Source organism: Meleagris gallopavo, chromosome 1 (assembly GCF_000146605.3).
Source record: "Meleagris gallopavo isolate NT-WF06-2002-E0010 breed Aviagen turkey brand Nicholas breeding stock chromosome 1, Turkey_5.1, whole genome shotgun sequence".
Taxonomy (NCBI): Eukaryota; Metazoa; Chordata; class Aves; order Galliformes; family Phasianidae; genus Meleagris; species Meleagris gallopavo.
The window spans coordinates 150,049,205-150,068,061 of record NC_015011.2 but is presented as its reverse complement, the minus strand read 5'-3'; the positions used below and the strand labels follow the sequence as shown (position 1 = coordinate 150,068,061).

General features: G+C 41.6%; 2 protein-coding genes across 3 annotated transcripts; one reads left to right on the top strand and one right to left on the bottom strand.

The window, feature by feature from the left end:
- The first annotated feature begins 1,467 nt into the window (after positions 1–1,467).
- Positions 1,468–7,097, top strand: ACOD1 (aconitate decarboxylase 1). Its single transcript, XM_003203275.4, has 5 exons — positions 1,468–1,596; positions 2,768–2,929; positions 3,956–4,045; positions 4,839–5,044; positions 5,858–7,097. Exons 1-5 carry the CDS (start codon positions 1,585–1,587, stop codon positions 6,822–6,824), a joined length of 1,437 nt encoding a protein of 478 aa, XP_003203323.1. The 5' UTR covers positions 1,468–1,584; the 3' UTR covers positions 6,825–7,097.
- A 1,341-nt stretch (positions 7,098–8,438) lies between these two features.
- LOC100547098 (glutamine amidotransferase-like class 1 domain-containing protein 3A, mitochondrial) lies at positions 8,439–13,177 on the bottom strand. Of its 2 annotated transcripts, XM_010728722.3 has the most exons (5): positions 12,986–13,072; positions 12,467–12,813; positions 11,836–12,007; positions 9,971–10,175; positions 8,439–8,734 (listed from the first exon to the last, which is right to left on the bottom strand). In XM_010728722.3, the coding sequence occupies exons 2-5, from the start codon at positions 12,509–12,511 to the stop codon at positions 8,542–8,544; spliced, it is 615 nt and encodes a 204-aa protein (XP_010727024.1). In that variant the 5' UTR covers positions 12,512–12,813; positions 12,986–13,072; the 3' UTR covers positions 8,439–8,541. The 2 variants fall into 2 exon arrangements, with proteins under 2 accessions (XP_010727024.1, XP_003203313.1); XM_003203265.3 differs by lacking the exon at positions 12,467–12,813 and having other exon boundaries at positions 12,986–13,177.
- Positions 13,178–18,857: the final 5,680 nt, after the last annotated feature.

The window sequence follows — 18,857 nt, the reverse complement described above, 5'->3', positions numbered from 1 at the left end:
CAGAAGTGCAAAAGGTTCCAAGTTGTTAGGAAAATTCCCAAATATAATTAGTAGCATCAATGGACCAAGGAGATACGGAAAATTCACTTCAGTCTCACTCTTTCTCAAAGGAGGAGAAGGAATATGAGAAACAAAATGGGACTATAAATTGTATCTAAAAAGTAAAAGAAAAGATTACTGAAAGAGGATGGATTTAAATATCTTTTATTTAGTATATTATTTTATGGTGGTCAAAGCCCTGGGCACTCTGCTCTGTTTGACCCTGAGGAAAGTGTTAGAGCAGATGGCCTCCAGAGGTCCCTGCCAAGTGATTCTGTGCCATTTTGCTCTCTCTATTTTCCAAGAAGGAAAAGTAAGCTGGGAGAACAACAGGGAAGAGTAAGAAAATCTTTCCTTTCTTGTCCCATAGCATAAATTCCTGTTAACCTTTCTGATTGTTGCCAATCTTGTCAACATGAGCAATCTCATCAGCTCAGTAGATTTTTATGGTCCAATATCAAGGCCAGATATATTTTCACACATTATGTACATTAGCCAGTAATGTCTGTAGGGCTGAGTTTTTGGAGCCTTGGGCCCCAAGCTCTTTGGATAGATCCATGAAAACACACAATGGTGTTTCTATCACTTCTGGCACTTTGTCACCCACTGCAATTTTCAACCTCAAGTAAGGCACCTGAAGATGATATCCAGGGTCAGGCTCAGGCAGAATAGGCAGATATCAGCTGGAGCTGGCTAACAACCAACCTCTTCCCATCTCTTCTTACATGCCTGTGCCCTTCCCAGATCTCATGAAATATTTCTAGCCCTACTCCTCTCTCCTTCTGCTTGTGCTGCTAGATTTCATTTTGCACTTCTGAGGTAATTAAACAGTTTTGCCTGACAACTGAGAATCCCTGGACTGGCTTAGGTGAGAGACTGGATTCCAAAATGAGTCTGTTGAGCTTCACAGCTGACACAGGGAGAACTACATACCTAGGGACAGGAGGAGGGATGGGGTGCAACCCAGAACAGGGCTATTCCTTTCCACTCAAATCAGTGTTAAACTTCATCCATAGATCCACGCTTTTCTCTATCTGAGAGCACTCAGGAGTTGGAAAAAGCTTTACAAAAGGATTTGAGGTTGAACTCAAAAGACTGAGGCTCCTCTAAGCAAGTTTTAGGTACTGAAGTGCAAGACTGCAACTCTGAAAAGATTTGCTACTTTTTTCCCTAATCCAGGAGGTGCCCCAGATTTTTCCTCATCTCTATGCTCCCAAATGTAAGGCGCTTGAATCAATATATGGTAATGAAATATCACATCTGTCTGTTTAGAGATGATACGTGAATGTGACTGGTAAAGTCCTGTTGCACATGTGCCAGCAGTTTATAGCACAGTTAGTCAGAGAAAAGTTGAAAATGAAGAAAAAGGAACATTTCCAGGCAGAGGAGGAAATGGGTGGGACAAGATGAACAAGAGAACAGGCTTAGTCTGCCTCCCCCCACTGAAAACATGCATATATAAGTAGTGAAGGAGAAATTTCCCTTGCTTCCTGGCTGTCATTCATTCTCTGCTTTTCCCTGGGGACCACATAGCATCCCTCCAAGATGTGGGCAAAGGTACTGTCTTGTTTCTTTGTGATGTAAGATGAATTTTTCTGTTTAAGTATTTGTATCCTCACTTGTACATGTATCGGTGACTGTGCATTGTGCAGTGGGATACATGGCTCACCTGCTTTAAGTGTCCTGCGCTTCTTGAGGTGGTCTTAATGCTTTCGTGCAGAGCTCACTGAGAACCCAGCTGAAATAATCAGAGAATCATTTGAATTGGAGGAGACCCTTAAAGGTCACCCAGTCCAACTCTCCTGAAGTGAACAGGGAATCTACAGCTCCATCAGGTTGTTGTCCCATGGGGACAGACTCTTCAGCAGGGTCTGTGGCAATAGGACAAGGGGAAATGGTTTCAAACTAAAAGAGGGGATATTTTGACTGGAGATAAGAAGGTTTTTTTACAATAAGGGCACTGGAACAGGTTGCCCAGAGAGGGGTGGATGCCCTGTCCCTGGAGAAATTCAAGGTCAGGCTGGACGGGGTTCTGAGCAACCTGATGGAGCTGTAAGTGTCTCTGTTCATTGCAGGAGAGTTGGACTAGATGACCTTTAAAAGTCCCTTTCAACTCAAACAATTATTTGATTCTGTGATCTTGCTTTGGAGAAAAGCTAGAACTGTGGCTTATCTGGAGTTCACTGGAAGCAGGCAAGTGCAAGATAGGACTGCCAAGTCCCATCTCCTCTTGAACCCCAAGCTCAGCAAAACTTGGGATAGGGATTCTGCTTCTCGTGGAAGTTAAATCTTGCTGCCTTAAGTGCTAGTGACTGTGCTGGCCTGAACTGCCACATTCCTGCTGATTTCAGTTGCAATGAACAGGTGCTATGGAAAGCCAGGTGGCTTTTGTTTTGTTTCTTTATATGTAATGCATCTATGTGTGTGTTTGTGTGTATACACACATAGATATATGTATATACATGCATCTTGCAAAGTTACGTCACCTGCAGTACTCAGCCTCAGGGACTTATGGAGCAAGCAGCAGAAATAGAGAACAGATGAAGACACCAAAGAAAGTGAAACCAACATATAAATAACAACAGAGCATTTCTGGGAATAAAAAAGGGAAGAATTCAGATTTTGCTGATGCAATTCATGTAAGCAGGGACAGGATGACAAAACTGGCCAGCTAACCCTAGACTGAAAGAAAAAAGAAAGGACATTTAATATTTTTTTCCTCTCTCAGACGATTACAGGAAACTTTGCCAACGTGATTCATGGTTTGAATAAAAACCACCTGACAGATATGGTCATTCATAGAAGCAAGCGAATGATTCTGGATACCTTTGGAGTAGGACTTCTGGGTACCAGCACCGAGGTCTGCCAGAAAGTCAAACAGTACAGCAAGGTAAGAGGTTTAGTATTCATAGCATACACTAAGGTTTACCTATGAGAAGCAATGGAAAATATAGGCTGTAAGGGAACACTTTGCAATGGCAGTGAAATTCATTTGGAGATAGAAATAGAGACATTAATTCTGGATGGGCAAAGGTCTGTGTAACAGACAATATGCTAAGACTGCCAGACACAAGCAGAACACAGTTAATTATGAATCCCTTCCTTTCGCCTATGATATTTCATTAAAAGCATCAGCATAGGAAACATTACTTAGCATTGGACTTTTCAGCATGAAGAATGGTTACATGGATGAAAAATTGGTATCAGGTTATTTCCAATCCATGAAACATAACTGCTATCTGAGGTACATTGGTCATGTTTCTCCTACAGTCCTGTTCTGCTTAAATTAAAGGAATACTTGACCTCAAGGAGAACCTATCCAACATAGGCTCACATCAGCGAGGGGGAGTTTAACTTTCTATTTTACTGGTAATACCTAGCTAGCTGGACTCGGGCTACAGAACACTCTGTGTCAGTAAGGTTCCTTGGACAGATATCCCCATTCCCAATCTATGCTAGTTAGCTCTTTTATTTAATTTCATAAAGAGCTCTTTGTTAGCTAAAAGATCTGCACATCAAAAAGAAAGGAACAGTGCCATTCAAAGCATGGGGTATTAGCATCAGGAGGCCATATTTCATTTACTCACAGTGTACTAAGACATTGAAAACCATAACCTTTACCTGGAGATCTTCCCCAACAAAATGATGACAACTCTGAGAAAAATGCCAATGAGTGGTGAGGAGGAACACTAACGGCCAGAGGTTTTGTGAAGGTACTGAATGGTTAGGTTCATCGTGTTGGCCTGCCCCCTGACAAGAGTCAGTAGGAAACAGACTTTCTTTTCACACTTTCCAATAGAATCATATTTTTCCTATGAAAGGAAACAGTTGAGTCTCAAGTGGGTAGGATTTGATCTCAGCGCACATTTATCCTTGGGTTCAGTATTTGGAATTAATTGATGTCAATTTGTTCCAGATCTACAGCTCAGATATATCCAGCACCATCTGGGGCCACTTCGATTTCCGACTGCCTCCTCTGTATGCAGCTTTTGTGAATGGAGTGGCTGTAAGGGATGCTCTTTTACTTGCTCTTAAATCACACTAATTGATTGCATTTTCACTCTAAAGAACAGAATGCTCCTAAAAACTCAGTTTACTTTTTTTCTTGTTCCTGAAGCCTCCTACAAAACTTCATTACTCTGTTCTCCTGATGCACTTCAACTTTCTTCCTAATTTAGACCAGGCTCAAGGTATAATAAATATCTGCATCCCTTAGCTTTAATCTGAGACTTGGGACTGATTTTGTAGGTCAGAACTCTATAGCTTCTTGCAGGCTGGTGATGGCAACTGCATAACAAAGAGATGCTCTAGCTCTCATGGATTTCACCAGATTTCTTGGACTTAGACTGCTATAGTTTTAAGGTGTAAGCCCTAATACCAGCATCAGTTGTAGAGCATGGGAAGTCATTTAATCATGTTCATATACTGTTATGAGGGAAGTGAAAACTCACCACTGGACCTAGAACTGCTGCTTTTATTATACCATGTAATTAAAGTAGCAAAAAGCACATTGTAGAAAAGAAGAATCATTGCCAAACTGATTTTAGACCAGTGCAAGTAGAGTTACAATTACACACCATTGAGACAAGCTTTATACTGTATTTACATGTCATGTTGAGTGATAGGGGGAGCAAAGGACTCAGAAGAAAGACCTTTTAAGTTTTGCTTTCTTCGATTTTAAGGAAAATCTAGTTCTTCAGCCTTTTTTACACCAGCATTCATTACAGTATTTTCATTTGACTGAACCAATCTTGCCCAGTTTAATTCTGATGACAAATCATAGCTTCTCTTTTTGTTAGGTGCACTCAATGGATTTTGATGACACATGGCATCCTGCCACGCATCCATCTGGGGCCGTGCTCCCTGCTGTGATGGCTCTCTCTGAGGCCTTTCCTCAGAAGAAAAAAATCTCAGGTCTTGACCTGCTCTTAGCTTTCAATGTAGGAATTGAGGTGCAAGGCAGGTTGTTACGCTTTTCCAGTGAAGCCAGGAATATTCCCAAAAGGTATGTAAAAATACTTCTAGTTGTAAGTTGAGTGGAGATGTTAATATTTTTAATTAAATGCCAGTTAAAATATAAATGGCATGGGTAATTGTATTTTCTGTTCTTTGTCCAGCAATTTAGGAAAACTTCAAGTGAATCTTAAATATAAATATGTTTACATGAATCCTCACTGCTTGGTGAATAAATTTCTTTTTAAGAGCATCTATCATCTTACAAGAAAGTGTTGATGATCTCTCTATTAACTAGATCAACAGCAAAAGGGAAACGCTGAACAGCACAGGTCTCTAGCTCTTGAGGACAAGGACAACCACACCTCCCTTGCTTGTTCTCAGCATAATGGAGTCAACTGTACTGAGTTCAGAGCAGAGCCAAAGGAGACAGAGTGTGTTTAGGAAATACTCAGGAAGCACAGGATGGACTAGATGTCTTCTTGCTGTCTTGTGCATTTTCCTTCTACTGGTTTTGCAAAACTGGTTTTCAGAATAACAAAACATGCATCCTCAGTATGTATCATTTTCAGAAACTAAAAACTGTAACACTTTTGCCATTACTGTGTTCTATATGCCCTGAATGATGAGCAATTCTAGCTTTTCAGTTGCTTTCTGGGGAGGCCTCTATTAAAACAGGTGTTATTCCTGTTTAACTTGTTCCTAGAGAAAAGCAAAAATTTCTCCCATTAGGACTACGGGTGAAATTTGAATGCATGTTTCTTACAGTCCAATCCACAGCAGTAAAGGGAAATTGAAGCTTGAGTGTATAATGAATCTGAGTAACTTTCTAAACTATAGTAATGAAGAGATTTTGTTTTTTCAGGTTTCACCCACCAACAGTAGTTGGTACAATGGGGAGTGCAGCAGCTTGCGCAAAACTGTTAGCTCTTAACCAGATGAAATGTAAAAACACCTTGGCTATTGCTGCTTCCTATGCAGGTGCCCCACTAGCTAACGCAGCAACTCAAACAAAGCCCCTGCACATTGGCAATGCTGCCAAACATGGCCTGGAAGCGGCTTGCTTAGCATCACAGGGTCTTCAAGGAAACAATCAGATCTTGGACATGGAGTCAGGGATAGGTGCCTTTTATACAGATTACAACCCACAGACTCTGCCAAACTTGCAGTCCTATCCCTGGCTGTTGGACCAGCAAGATGTGGCTATCAAACGCTTTCCTGCTCATCTTGGAACGCACTGGGTGGCTGATGCAGCATCTTCTGTAAGGAGGAAGCTTGTTGAAAACAGTGACATATCACTTATCCTTGATAAAATTGAGAAAGTTATTGTAAAAGTCCCAGAGGTCAAATACGTGAACAGACCCAGCCCTAATTCAGAACACGAAGCTCGACACTCCTTTCAGTTTGTTGCCTGCTCTGCTTTGCTGGATGGCAGCATGTCCATCCAGTCCTTTGCCAGTGAGAGCATTCACCGGCCAGCCTTACAGGAGCTCCTTTGCAAAACACAGCTTGTGCACCCTTCTGATAACAAACCCAGCTTTGAGAGTCTTTATTGCGAAGTGACTGTTGTGCTTTGGGATGGCAATGCAATTAGTGACCGCTGCAACACGTTCTACGGACACTGGAGGAAACCTCTGACAAAGCAAGACCTGGAGAAAAAATTTCAGTTCAACGCTTCTGAAGTCCTTCCTGCAGAAGCCATAGAAGGCATTATAGAGACTGTGTACAATCTGGAAAAAGTAGAGGACTGTTCTGTATTAAACATGTTTTTGTCAGGACAGTCAGCTAGAGTATTTCCAGAGAAGCTGCACTTCACACATTCCAACTCATAAAGCAAACAAAATTCAGGAAAAGCTCTTATTTAATGACCAAAGACCAAGTAAATGATTTAGAGATAGCACGCACAGTTCAGTCAGAAGGCTTGAAGATTACTTCAGCTATTTTTATATGTTTATACCGCTAAAGGTATAAAGGTAAATGCCAGCATGCTGCACAAAAAAAATTCCTTCCTCTTCTGACAAAAAAAGTCTGCATGTTCTGCTTCTACTTAATCACTTCATGAAGGAAATACAAATTCATGGAAATGCTACTGTGAGAAATACCACTATGAGGACAGAAAATAGAACTCTTTACATATGTATTGCTGTACATTTAGTTATACAGCCTTCTTGAAGAGGCCACCTGCTATGCCAGAGCTTTGGTGTGTGCGCTAAAAGAAATACAGCAAACACAGTAACAGCACTTAACATTGCAGAAGACATCAGGCTTCACTGTGGAGACTGGCATTCTGGAACCAGCTTGCAGAGCAAGAGGAACAACCCTATGGTCCTAGACCTAAAAGCATTATTTCCCAGCCCCATCTTCTTGCTGCTTCATTGTATGGGTTTATTACTGCCGTGTTCCCACTTCAATTACAAGGCACTGGCTTAAGCAGAAATTCAGCCCCATTTTCCGCAACAGCAGCCAAAGAGATGACCAGACACTTTTGAGGAGATATGTGTTTAGGCTGTGGGGTATTTATATTTAGTAGGCAAGAAACATTTTAAGATGAGCTAGGTTATGACAGTCCTATATTTTCTGATTGCATAAATGCAAGTGTAGTCCTGTTAAAAGATATACCACACTCTTGTGAGAATGGTTGAAAGTTAAACAAAAACTGTTTCTACCATGCTGAGTTTATGCTGTTTATGGCAGTGCTGTCTTTCTTGCTTTCATAACCATTCCGCACTGATCAGGATGCCATGTTCAGATTACTGCAGACATTGCAAAGCATAGGGTACAGTACATTAGTTACTATAGACTGAGAACTGTATGTATCAAAACACTTCACATGCTGAGACCACCAAATGTCCTTAGGAACAGTCACCTTAACTTGACAACCAAAACCATTCCCTCAAGTCTTGCCATTTGTCTTAAAATGTATAAAATGTATGTACAAAAACTAAAATCACAAAATAAAACTAATTTTAGTAAATGAACCCTAAGTTATTTCATTTTGTTATTTATTTTATTATTTTCCACATGTAAAGTATTAATCTGTACTTAAGCCTCTGACTCTTCGTTTATAAAGTTAGTTTATCAAAAAACAACGTTTTTCTTTTCTTTATCCCTTTTGATTAGAAAGCATAATTACTGGTCTATGCTGAAGATATACACTGAGACACAGACATTTCCAGCCATGTAATTATACCTTGGTAATGTCAAATATAAGTTACTGACAATGAGTAGTATTGTGATTAAACCCCACTGAATGAGGAAAGTGCCTATATTACCCTACCACAACTGAGTAAATTTGGATTCATAAAAATAAAATAATAAACACAGTTCCAATGCATGTTTTCTATGTTATAGGTAAAACAAATAGGATAAATTTGGCACTAACTATTTAATGAATTACAGGTTAAGAAAAAAAAAAAAACAAAAAAAACACCAAAAACACCAAGAACTATGAAGTTTGATAGCTGCATTATTTTATTAATACCATCAAAAGTAGCTAAATGTTTATGCTTTGCTAAATGGATTTTCTCACAGAAGTCTGTATGCTCCCCATCAGGCAAGCTGCAGGACTTCCTCTACCATTGTTCCAATTCCATCAAAGATCTCATGCAGAGGAGCCTTGCACATGAAAGCACAGGTAGTAACTATTTTATTGGCTTTATCCACGTGGGATTCACTGACATCTTTGCAAATGTGCTTACATCCAAGCTCTGCTATAGCAGATGCAGTTTCAGCATCAGGAAATCTGTAAATAAAAAAGATTGCAATAACCATAAAAAGAGATGATACAGCCATAAAGTTGTGCCAATAACTTGAATGAAAGAACAACAAGAATATTTAAGTGGTTTTACAGCTGACTATAACAAGGGACTAAAACAGACTTCCACTGTCAGATCATCTCCATTCCCCACTGCAACTGATCCAATATCTCTGAAAACAGCTGAGATGCAGTCACGGCATGCCACAAGGTACAATTCTGTTTAACAATCTTTCAATGTGTTTCTAATGTGATATCAAATGCAGCAATAACTGATCCACAATATTTTTCTGAGATACTGATGAACTTGCAGACACATTAGACCTTTTCCAGCACCTCCATATAACGTCCTCTTCTGGGATTCTGCAGTGAGTTTGATTTTCCGGAGACAAGGCAGGAAAGGGGAGATAAAGGCAATCCCCAACTATCACTGCTGATAAAATTTCTGAGTGGAATTTCTTATCAGGAGTTAACAGTCTTTAAAGCAGCACCAACTTCTGCCATGGTTCTCACTTGTTTCTCCTAAACTGCCACCAGAAAAACTTCGCTGAAAATCTCCAAGCAGACAAAATCTCACTGGCACAGTTTAAGTGGCCACTTCAATTATCAAGTTTTTGAATGCCACCTGGACAGATATCTATCCTTCGCTTGCACATTTGTAAAGTGAATCACAGTCTTTGGAGGTATTCAAGTGAGATACAGAATTTACTTTCTTAATATGAACTACAATCTGTCACTCAGTTACCATGAATGCAGCAAAAGGTGGAGGAGGAAGAAAAAAGATCCCTCTGTTCAGCCACTTTCAGAACTGACAAACAATACTTGGAGCAACTCATTAGCACCCGCACTGAACAGTGAAGTCTGTGCAGGAACCTGAGCCTTCGGTGGCTCGCGGACAGATGGTTTAAGCAAAAGATAGGGTTCTATTTTCATATTTCTTTAACTGTAGTGTGGGTGTTCCTATTATAGGGAAAATCACAAACCAACGTATTTCTCAATTCAGGGATGAACTGTCCCAACTCTGTAGTGCATAAGAAGTGCACCTGCTGTAAGAGGTGCATCAACAATTGCTACACAAGTGGAAGTTTAAAACGAGCAAAATGCCACTAAGAAATAATTATTGAAGAGTTCCTGACTCCAGAAGCCTCAGCCCTTTGCACAGAAGACTGGCCACTTTCTAATCTTAACTTCCACACAAATTAATTCCATCCGTTTCCTTCTTACCTTCCATCTACGTTTTTATCTTGGCCGACTGTGACCTCACAACCAGGAAAGACTTTAGCTGCCAGGACAGGTGATATACAGCACAACCCAATGGGCTTTTTAGCACTGTGGAAAGCTCGGAGAGTGGAGTTCACATGTTCATTGATGGTGCAGTTCTTGCCATCTACAGCCCAGGAACACAGGTTCTTTGCCACACCAAATCCACCTTAAAACAAACAAACACTGAAATGCAAGGCACTGCTAAAAGCCATTAAATTCAACACCAGAAGGATTTCTCCTTTTTACAGTGTTATCAAAGCATACATAGGACGTTCAAGTTCCCATACTAAAAGCTCTTGGGTATATGAAATGTAACGGGTTTATAATTTTAAAAGTTTATCTGCAGATTTTACACCATGTACTTTCCACAGGCCAGAAAGCTTCATATTTCTGCAGTGAGAAACAGAGAAACCACATGTCACAGATTTGTTTGCTAGACACTGGAAAAACTGCACCATCCAATGCACACCCCTCAATGACCAAGAGAGGTATCAGAGAAAAGATCAACAGTGGTTTGTTGTTGGCGAGCATAGAATGCAGAATTAATGCAAACAGTGGTTTGCCCTTCCACAGTAATTTAAGTCACAAGGTTTAGCTCAATACTTAGACAGTTACAGGAGACCTTCCCATCTCTACAATTATCTCAGAAGAAAATAAAAGAAAGTTAACACAATAAGAACAAAACAGATCATTCATAAAAAAGTATTTTTAATGTGTGATAGTCTGAAAGATGATACTTGTGAACAATAATTTCCTATTAAAAATAATGTTTCTGAAAGTTAGTTATAACAAACCATTCCTTGCATTTAGCCATCATTTAACTGTAGAGACTATATTTTGCAGCCCAAACTTGCTAGACTGCAGCACAATTTGCTAGATTTAAAACTATCAGAATAATCACACAAAGGGAAACCATCCATTATATTTGGTTCCTTATGCTATCCTTATGTTATGCTGTGCATAACACGCACAGCAACATCTTTGCTACAATAAACAAACACAGTTTTCCAGGAGAATTTCAAGGGACAACAGGAAGAAGTTTTGCATTTTTAATATTTGTGCTTTCCCTCCAACCCCCTTGTCCTCTTCTGAATGTTATCTGGAATCTCTGAAGTGAGGTTTTAATTTTCAAACTTAATAGCGCTTATCTGCCTATAACAGTTATTGCTGCAACTCCCCAACTCCCCCGAGCCTAGGTTATAATACAGCATGAAATTAATGTGGAAAATATTTGCTAGCCTCTACTCCCAGCTCTCTACTCCTGATGTCACTGATCCATTATAGCTGGGGAAGTGACTTCCCAGCACTATTCATGTGCTCCCTCTGCCGGCTTCACTACAGAAGGCAGTGTAACGATTTCAGTCAGAACTTAGGCACAGTTGTGAAGACAACATTTAACAAAATTATGGATATTCTGGAAAGTGATTTTGAGCAAGTCAGTTTCCTCCTTATGCTTCATTCCTTACTTCCCAGCTCAAGTTCTCATCTGCAAGTAGGTACCCAAAGGCTTGACAATCTTCAGAAGTAAGGAACAGTGTGATGTATAAGAACACTGTGACATTTTAAATTGATGAACTGTATCACAGAATCATAGAATATCCTGAGTTGGAAAAGACCCATAAGAATCTTCGAGTCCATCTTCAAGATGACGTATCAGCCCATGAGAGCTTGCTAACATACTTTCTCATTGTCAAAAATACAAAGACAAAACCCACATACCTCTCAAATTCAAGAGTATAATTTATTAAATCATGAATTTAATTAACTCTTTGCTAAGTTCTTTGCAACTGAAGAATCACAAATTATTTTATTATAAATGCACTTACCGGGGAAAATAACTGCATCAAATTCACCTACTTTCAGCTCAGCCAAATCCTGGATGTTTCCCCTTGCCAGCCTGGCACTTTCAACTAACACATTTCTCTTCTCATCTGCTGGGCTTCCTTTTAGATGATTGACAACATCCCTTTGCTCGATATTGGGGGCAAATATCTTCACCTGGAACAAAGAAATGAAGCAATTCTTTGTGTGTAAACAGAACTCTTAACATTGAGACAACAAACGTCACTTAATGAAACAATCTTTTATTTCAAAAGCCCCTTATCGTGATGAGTGGATTTCACAGGGTGGATCTGTTGCATAAGTAAATGAAGGCTCACATGATGTATCAGTGTGGATAAACCAAGCTATTCTCCCCATCCTACTCCTAAAGCTTTCTGATAGGGAGTGCACTCTTTGGCCAGCACTACTCATTTTGGTGGGGATTGCAGGTAACCTAAAGGACAAAGAGAGCACTGTGATTGGTACCACCGCAAGCCTGGATGCACAGCAGAGCCTACAGGAAGGCTGCTCCTAGCTCTTATGGGTTCAGAGTGCTAAAGCAGATGTAAATAGAAAAAAAGTGTAGTAGAGAAAGATACAAACTTTACAAGCATTTCTAACACAGACATGACTCACCTTCCTAGTAGCAGGAAGTAAAAAACAAAACATGGAAGCACACATGTTGGTTAGGTACCAAATCGAAAAACCTCATTAAAAACACAGAGGAAGGCCGACTGAACTGGGCTGTTCTCACATGCGTCTTCATACTTGCTTTGCAGACATCTCAGTGCTGCTGATGTAGTCAATTTCAGGGAGATGAAGTCGTGCTGAACATGGGGCTTTGTGCGCTCGCAGCGGCAGACCAGTGGCTGTGGCTCCTCGCACAGACAGGCAGCCACCCCTTGCTGTCACGAGAAGCCACAGACAGGTCCGCTGCTCCTCGCTACATCCTGCTCCCAACTTCTCAGAGAGGTCTGAGCTACCTAAAAAGTACCAAAAGCCATTCGAAAGCCGAACCCCGACCCGGACACGGCTACGGACCACCTCCAGCTCCGTGCCCACGTCTCCCCGCCAGGGAGGGCCCTCCTCGGGCACCGCTCGCCCGCAGCCGCTTGAGGCGGAAAGGGCTGCGCCGGGTGACGGCCGCGCTCCTACCTCAGCACCGCCGCGGCTGAGGTGCACCAGCACAGCCGAGGCCTCATGAATCTCGCTGCCATCGAAGACGCCACAGCCGGCCAGCACCACAGCCACCCGCTTGCCCATGGTGGCGTCCGAGACAGAGGATGGCACCAGCCGCAAGGCGGCAGCAGCGCCCAACGCCGCAGCCCACAGGGAGGTTGGGGAGAGGGGGAAGGGCTGCGGCACTGCGGGACTGGGGCGGGGCAGCACCGCCCCCGAGGCAGGGTGGAGGCGTAGAGGGGTTCCCCTCACAGCGCGTCGCCAGTGCGCCTGTGCTGCCCCGACCGCCATTTTGTGGTACCGCTTAAATTCTCCCTCAGCGGCCGAGGTCTGGTCCGTGCGTCTTGTACGTGTGTTACACTCACTCTTCCAGTACTTGAAGGGAGCGTATAAACAGGTGGGGGAAACGGCTGTTTACATGGGTGGATAGTGGTAGGACAAGGGAGAATGGTTTCAAACTGAGATAGGGGAGGTTTAGGTTAGATATTAGGAGGAAGTTTTCCACACAGAAGGTGGTGACGCACTGGAACAGGTTGCCCAAGGAGGCTGTGGATGCCCCATCCCGGAGGCATTCAAGGCCAGGCTGGATGTGGCTCTGGGCAGCCTGGTCTAGTGGTTGGTGACCCTGCACATAGCAGGGGGGTTGAAACTCGATGATCATTGTGGTCCTTTTCAACTCAGGCCATTCTATGATTCTGTGATACGATTCTACCCCCTTTGCCTGCAAGATGTAGCTGGGGTAGGGTTTACATATCAGTAGGATATGTGGGAAGTCAATGTGTTCTTTGGTTTTCAAAGGAGCGGGCTTGTCTGCTCTCAGGCTTCATTTCTCTTACACAGAGGAGCAGCAGCCACCCAGCTGAAGCAGAGAACATGCATCCTGTGGATTTTTGTAGCTGTTGTTCCTAAAGATGCATTTCCCCTGGTTGCCTGAAAGTAATTCTGCTCCCTGGAGGACCTGGAAAAGGCTTAGTGAGGCCCTAGCTTTGCATCATACAATCATTAAGGTTGGAAAAGATCTCTGAGATCACAAAATTTAACCTCAGCCTGCCACCACCATGCCTACTGACTGTGCCCGTCAGTGCCACAGCTGTACATTTCTTGAACACCTCAAGGAACAGTGACCTCACCTCCTCCCTATGCCTTTTCCATTGCTTGACCATTCTTTCCTAGAAGAAATCTTCTCTTATATCCAACCTAAACTTTCCCCAGTGAAACTTGAGGCCATTCCCTCTATCCTATCATTAGTTATATGGGAGAAGAGATTGACCCTCACCTCACCACAACCTCCTTTCAGGTAGTTATACAGCATAGTAAGGTCTCCCCTTGAGCCTCCTCCAGACCGAACAATCCCAGTTCCCTTAGTTTCTCCTCAAGAAACTAGTACTCCAGAGCCTTCATAGCTTCATTGTCCAACATTCATGAGTTTTCTCTGGCCTAGATCAACAACAGCAAACAGCAATTAAAGCACTTGACAACAGGTTCACCTCTTAAACCAGACCTCTCCAAGGTGTGAAAACACTATGATAGGGGAAAAGGCTGCTAGTATTGCCCTGCCTGCAGTTGTCGGCCCTAATGACTGCCCAGGCTCAGCCGGGTCTTGGCCATATACCCCATGGACATCCAGAGGTGAACTGAGCTATGCAGGTGTGTTTGTGTGTGTCTAGTCTGATCTCCTGATGTCCTGATGGTGTCCTCCCTTTCAAATCAGCACTGCTTTCGCTGCTCCCTGACACTTTGAGATGAAGAACAAGCAATGACATTTGGTGCCTGATTTTAAGTAAACACATTTATTTGGAGTGGAAAAGAGGATTCACAGCTCTGCTGCCATCAGTTAGGTTCAGATTTAGGGTGCCAGGGCCTGGCAAGTGTTGATGTTTAGAACTAAACTAGTTGTTCCAAACTGCAACAGGGTTTGCTTACCCCTTTCTCACTGCTCCACACCATGATTCTCAAAGGCAGAGACAATAAAATACTGTTTTATAATAGGAAAATAGAGTCTTCTTGTTTCAGGAAAATATTTATCTTTCAATAGTTCAAAGAAACAATCTAGTAAATTAGAAAAACATAGGAATCCGATCAAGTCCAGATGATGATATTTGTCACTAATCTCAGTTTTTCCCTTGAGCCTGCTAGTGGACCAAGATGGAGATCAGCTCTGTCAGTTGACAAAGGGCACGTTGATACGTTTTAAATATTTAACTAGGCAGCTGCTGACTCAAAGTGCTGGCATATAAGCTTTTTAAGCTCAAGTGTATTTATTCTGAAATTCATTAATAATTTACTTTCTGTTTTAAAGCATGGTTCACAACATAACCTAGCTTACATGAGAAGAAAAAAACAGTACTGTAATGTGAAAGTTTCCTGTTGGATGCAATGAAGTGAAATACAAAAATGCTAAAACATGGGGAAAAAAAAAACAAAAACAAAAAACAAAAAAAAAAAAACAAACAAAAAAACCACAACATTCAGTAGGCTTTGCCATCTTAGTCATCTGACCCAAAACTTCCAGCAACCACTGCAGTGCCTGAATGCATACTTACCAGTCTGAACAGCAAACATGTGGAGCTCACAATTAAGAACTGGTTCACTGTATTTCTTGTTTGGCTAATGAGCAGTTCTGGCGCCTTCATTATGGCACTTGGCTTCTCTGCATTCTGATTTTACAGAAGGGATAAATCATGCTCCCCTTATTTCATGAAGCACTGCAAGAGTTGCGCATCAAAATCTCTACAACTATGACCTACTGTTCTATTGTACACTAATGCATGTTTTTGAACAGGACTAGCACCTTGAATGACACTGAAGCTAGAAAACAAGTAGTTGCATATTTTATTTTATAAACAACAGAAAGAGCATCATTATAAGGCAGACAAAATACATGAGATGAAAATGAAATATAGAAATCCATGTGTGTACAGTTAATTTGTATGTATGTATTAAATTAATACAGAGTGCTTTACTACATATATTTAAAAGACGAGCCATATAGAATCAGGTAGAAATGAAGCAGGATGCAGACATACAGATAACTAAAGATGTTAGTAGCCCTGCTGCCTTACAATTTTCTGAACACTTTCAGTAATTTCAGCATTACCCAAATTGATATTCAGTAGCATATCCTGCAGTTTTACATAAGACACAGGGTTTTTCACCTCAAATTTGGTGGGTTTAATATATTCTAGCTTAGTGCTGAGTAGAGGACAGTTCCCGAGGAGTTCACATGAAAGGAGCAGTGATATTTCTGACTCCTTGCAGTCAGAAGTCTGCAGTGAACAGCACTAACCAGCACTCCCACTGCAGATACTAGCTACTTAATGTGTGAAACACGCTCAAGATAAAAATTTCTAATCAGGCGAAGATCTCTGTAAAGGGCAATTTATTCATTATTGCAATAATGGGTGCACTCCCCCTACTGACAAGGGAGAAATTGTGCACCTAATCAGTGAAATCCATTCCATTATAAACTCTGGGTCCAGTGCCTCCCCTTGCACTCATTGGTTGAGTGTCTCAGGTTCACATTCTTCCGATGCTGTTGCTACAGTATATTTCCATACAATGTCTGTTACCAACCCATTGTTTTTAGGTATGTTCTGTACTTTTTATGGCAATAGGAGGTCAATATTTTCAAAATTAGCACTCGTTCTGTCCTGTACCAGACTCTCCCTTACCCTATATAATTACCTAATGCCTGTGCCAATTCTACCTAAGTCAGAATGGCCCAGTCTCAGCTTTACTCTGTTCAGTTTTCTTTGTGAAAAACAACTTGTCCTACACTACATACAGAAATACTGGATATTGTCACTGCAAAACACAATCTACCTCTCACACTAACAGCTTCTTGGACTCTAATGCCTGTTTGAACTCCAATTTGGGGGAAAAAAAGCTGTGTTTTCTGCACAGATGCTGCTGGCCACTGTATCTCTTAGCTAGAGATAAACTGATCTCAGCATTGTAAAAATGTGAGAATAAGCTCCTATATAATACCTATCCTGTAAATTGTTAAAACCAGCTTGTCTTTCCCTTTGGTGCCGGGTTCAGGTTCCTCTGGATAAATTCCAGTTCTAAAGGCAGGTATTCGATGCACCTCATAAAATAGCACCAAAGCAGTATTTAAAACCACACACTAGCCTGCTAAAATTACTTCAGCTAAATTACAAAACTGCATAGTTGCCTAAAACTCCAGAAACTGAAATCCTCATTCAATCATGTGATGTTTTCTTAGTCAGTCATTGCAAAATTGTCTTTGGTAGTGGGGGAACAAATAACAAACATACAAATGCAGCCAAACGCAGCTGAGTAAAACGCTAAGTAGCACACATCACTGCAGTTTTCCATAAGAGTATTCTACTGCATATTCCTTCATTTCCATTTATACTCTGTCTTCCTTCACAGGTACATTTGGGACTCATTCCAAAAGAACTATGAACAGAGAAAGTTTAGCACCTTGAGGACCAGAGAGTTGTTTAGGGGCCAGGAGCATCTCTCTTATGAGGGAAGACTAAGAGACCTGGGGCTGTTCAGCTGGAGAAGGCTGAGGGAGGATCTGATCAATGCTTATAAATATCTAAGGCGTAGGGGACAAGTGTACAGGGCCAGGTTTATTCCAGTGAAGCCCAGCAACAAGGCAAGGGGCAATGGGCAGAAGCTGGAACATAATTAGTTCCATGCCAACATGAAGAAAATCTTTATGGTGAGGGTGACTGTGCTCTGGGACAGGCCGCCAGAGAGGCTGTGGAGTCTCCTTCTATGGAGATATTCCAGACCCACCTGGACTCTCTCCTACTCTCCTACTGTAGGGAACCAGATTTAGCAAGGATTTGGACTCAATTATCTCCAGAGCTCCCTTCCAACCCCTATGTTCTGTGACAACCCACCAGCACAACCGCTGCCCACAGCCTAGTGTTGGAAATATCCAAATAATTTTCTAGGACAGCATCTCTGATAAAGCAGATTTTATTTGCAATTGCAATAGCGGGCCTCCTGCAAGCAGGAGCACACCCAGAGAAGAGTTACATCTTTTATTCCCTATTCCCCAACGCTTATTTCTTTCTCCCCTAGATCCTCATTGGCTGAGTACTTTAGGTTCACAATCTTCTTGATGCTTCACTAAACATGGAAATACTGGACAAACATAAATTTTTGCTGCCTAAGTGTAAATCTGTAGTTAATTAACTTATTCCACACTTGATCATTATTTTGCGGTTATCTGCTTGTCCTTCTTTCCACAAAGATACGCTCGGGAGAAAGACAGAGAAGTATCTTGGTGCCTGCCTGTCACATCCCAACCTTCTCACATCCCAACCTTCTCACGGAGTGAGACAGTTCAGCCTTGTGTAGAGGCCCTAACTTCTTTGATGTTTGCTAAATCTGTTTTTCTTTTGCTGGGAGTTTCTTATCCTAATTGAACAACTCTACAATATGTTTTCTAATCCTTAACACACTATACTCGCAGTGTTTGGAACATTTAACAACTACTACAGTTTTGCAAAAAAGAATTAATCACATAATTCAGTAATAATGTTTCTAAAACATGCCGCTAACACATACAGTAATATTTTACTTCTTAGACCAACTGTTTCTAAGGATAAGTTACAGAATACAAATGCATTATGTTCTGCTTCTTCAAACCAACTGCTCTTTTTAATATCAAATGCAGAAACATTCAATTCCCACACTAGCGCAGCGTCACGTTTTAAAGAACGATTCAAGACACGCTTTTCCAAAGCACGAGGAAGGAGAACAATGTCAACCCTGCGGCTTTACGCCGTTCCCCTGCATCCCACACGTAGCAGAGCCGCGGCCCGCCACGCTCTGCAGCCCATCCCTTCGCAGCCGCTTCCCGCAC

Bases quoted from the DNA above. Each gene is read 5' to 3' on its own strand.
- ACOD1 (XM_003203275.4), top strand. The intron at 2,930-3,955 runs GTAAGAGGTTTA...AATTTGTTCCAG, and splicing joins AAGTCAAACAGTACAGCAAG to ATCTACAGCTCAGATATATC. The intron at 4,046-4,838 runs GTAAGGGATGCT...TCTTTTTGTTAG, and splicing joins CTTTTGTGAATGGAGTGGCT to GTGCACTCAATGGATTTTGA.
- LOC100547098 (XM_003203265.3), bottom strand. From the start codon at position 13,093: ATGGGCAAGCGGGTGGCTGTGGTGCTGGCCGGCTGTGGCGTCTTCGAT. The intron at 12,008-12,985 runs GTAGGAGCGCGG...TCTTTGTTCCAG, and splicing joins TCAGCCGCGGCGGTGCTGAG to GTGAAGATATTTGCCCCCAA. The intron at 8,735-9,970 runs GTAAGAAGGAAA...TTTTATTTACAG, and splicing joins GATAAAAACGTAGATGGAAG to ATTTCCTGATGCTGAAACTG.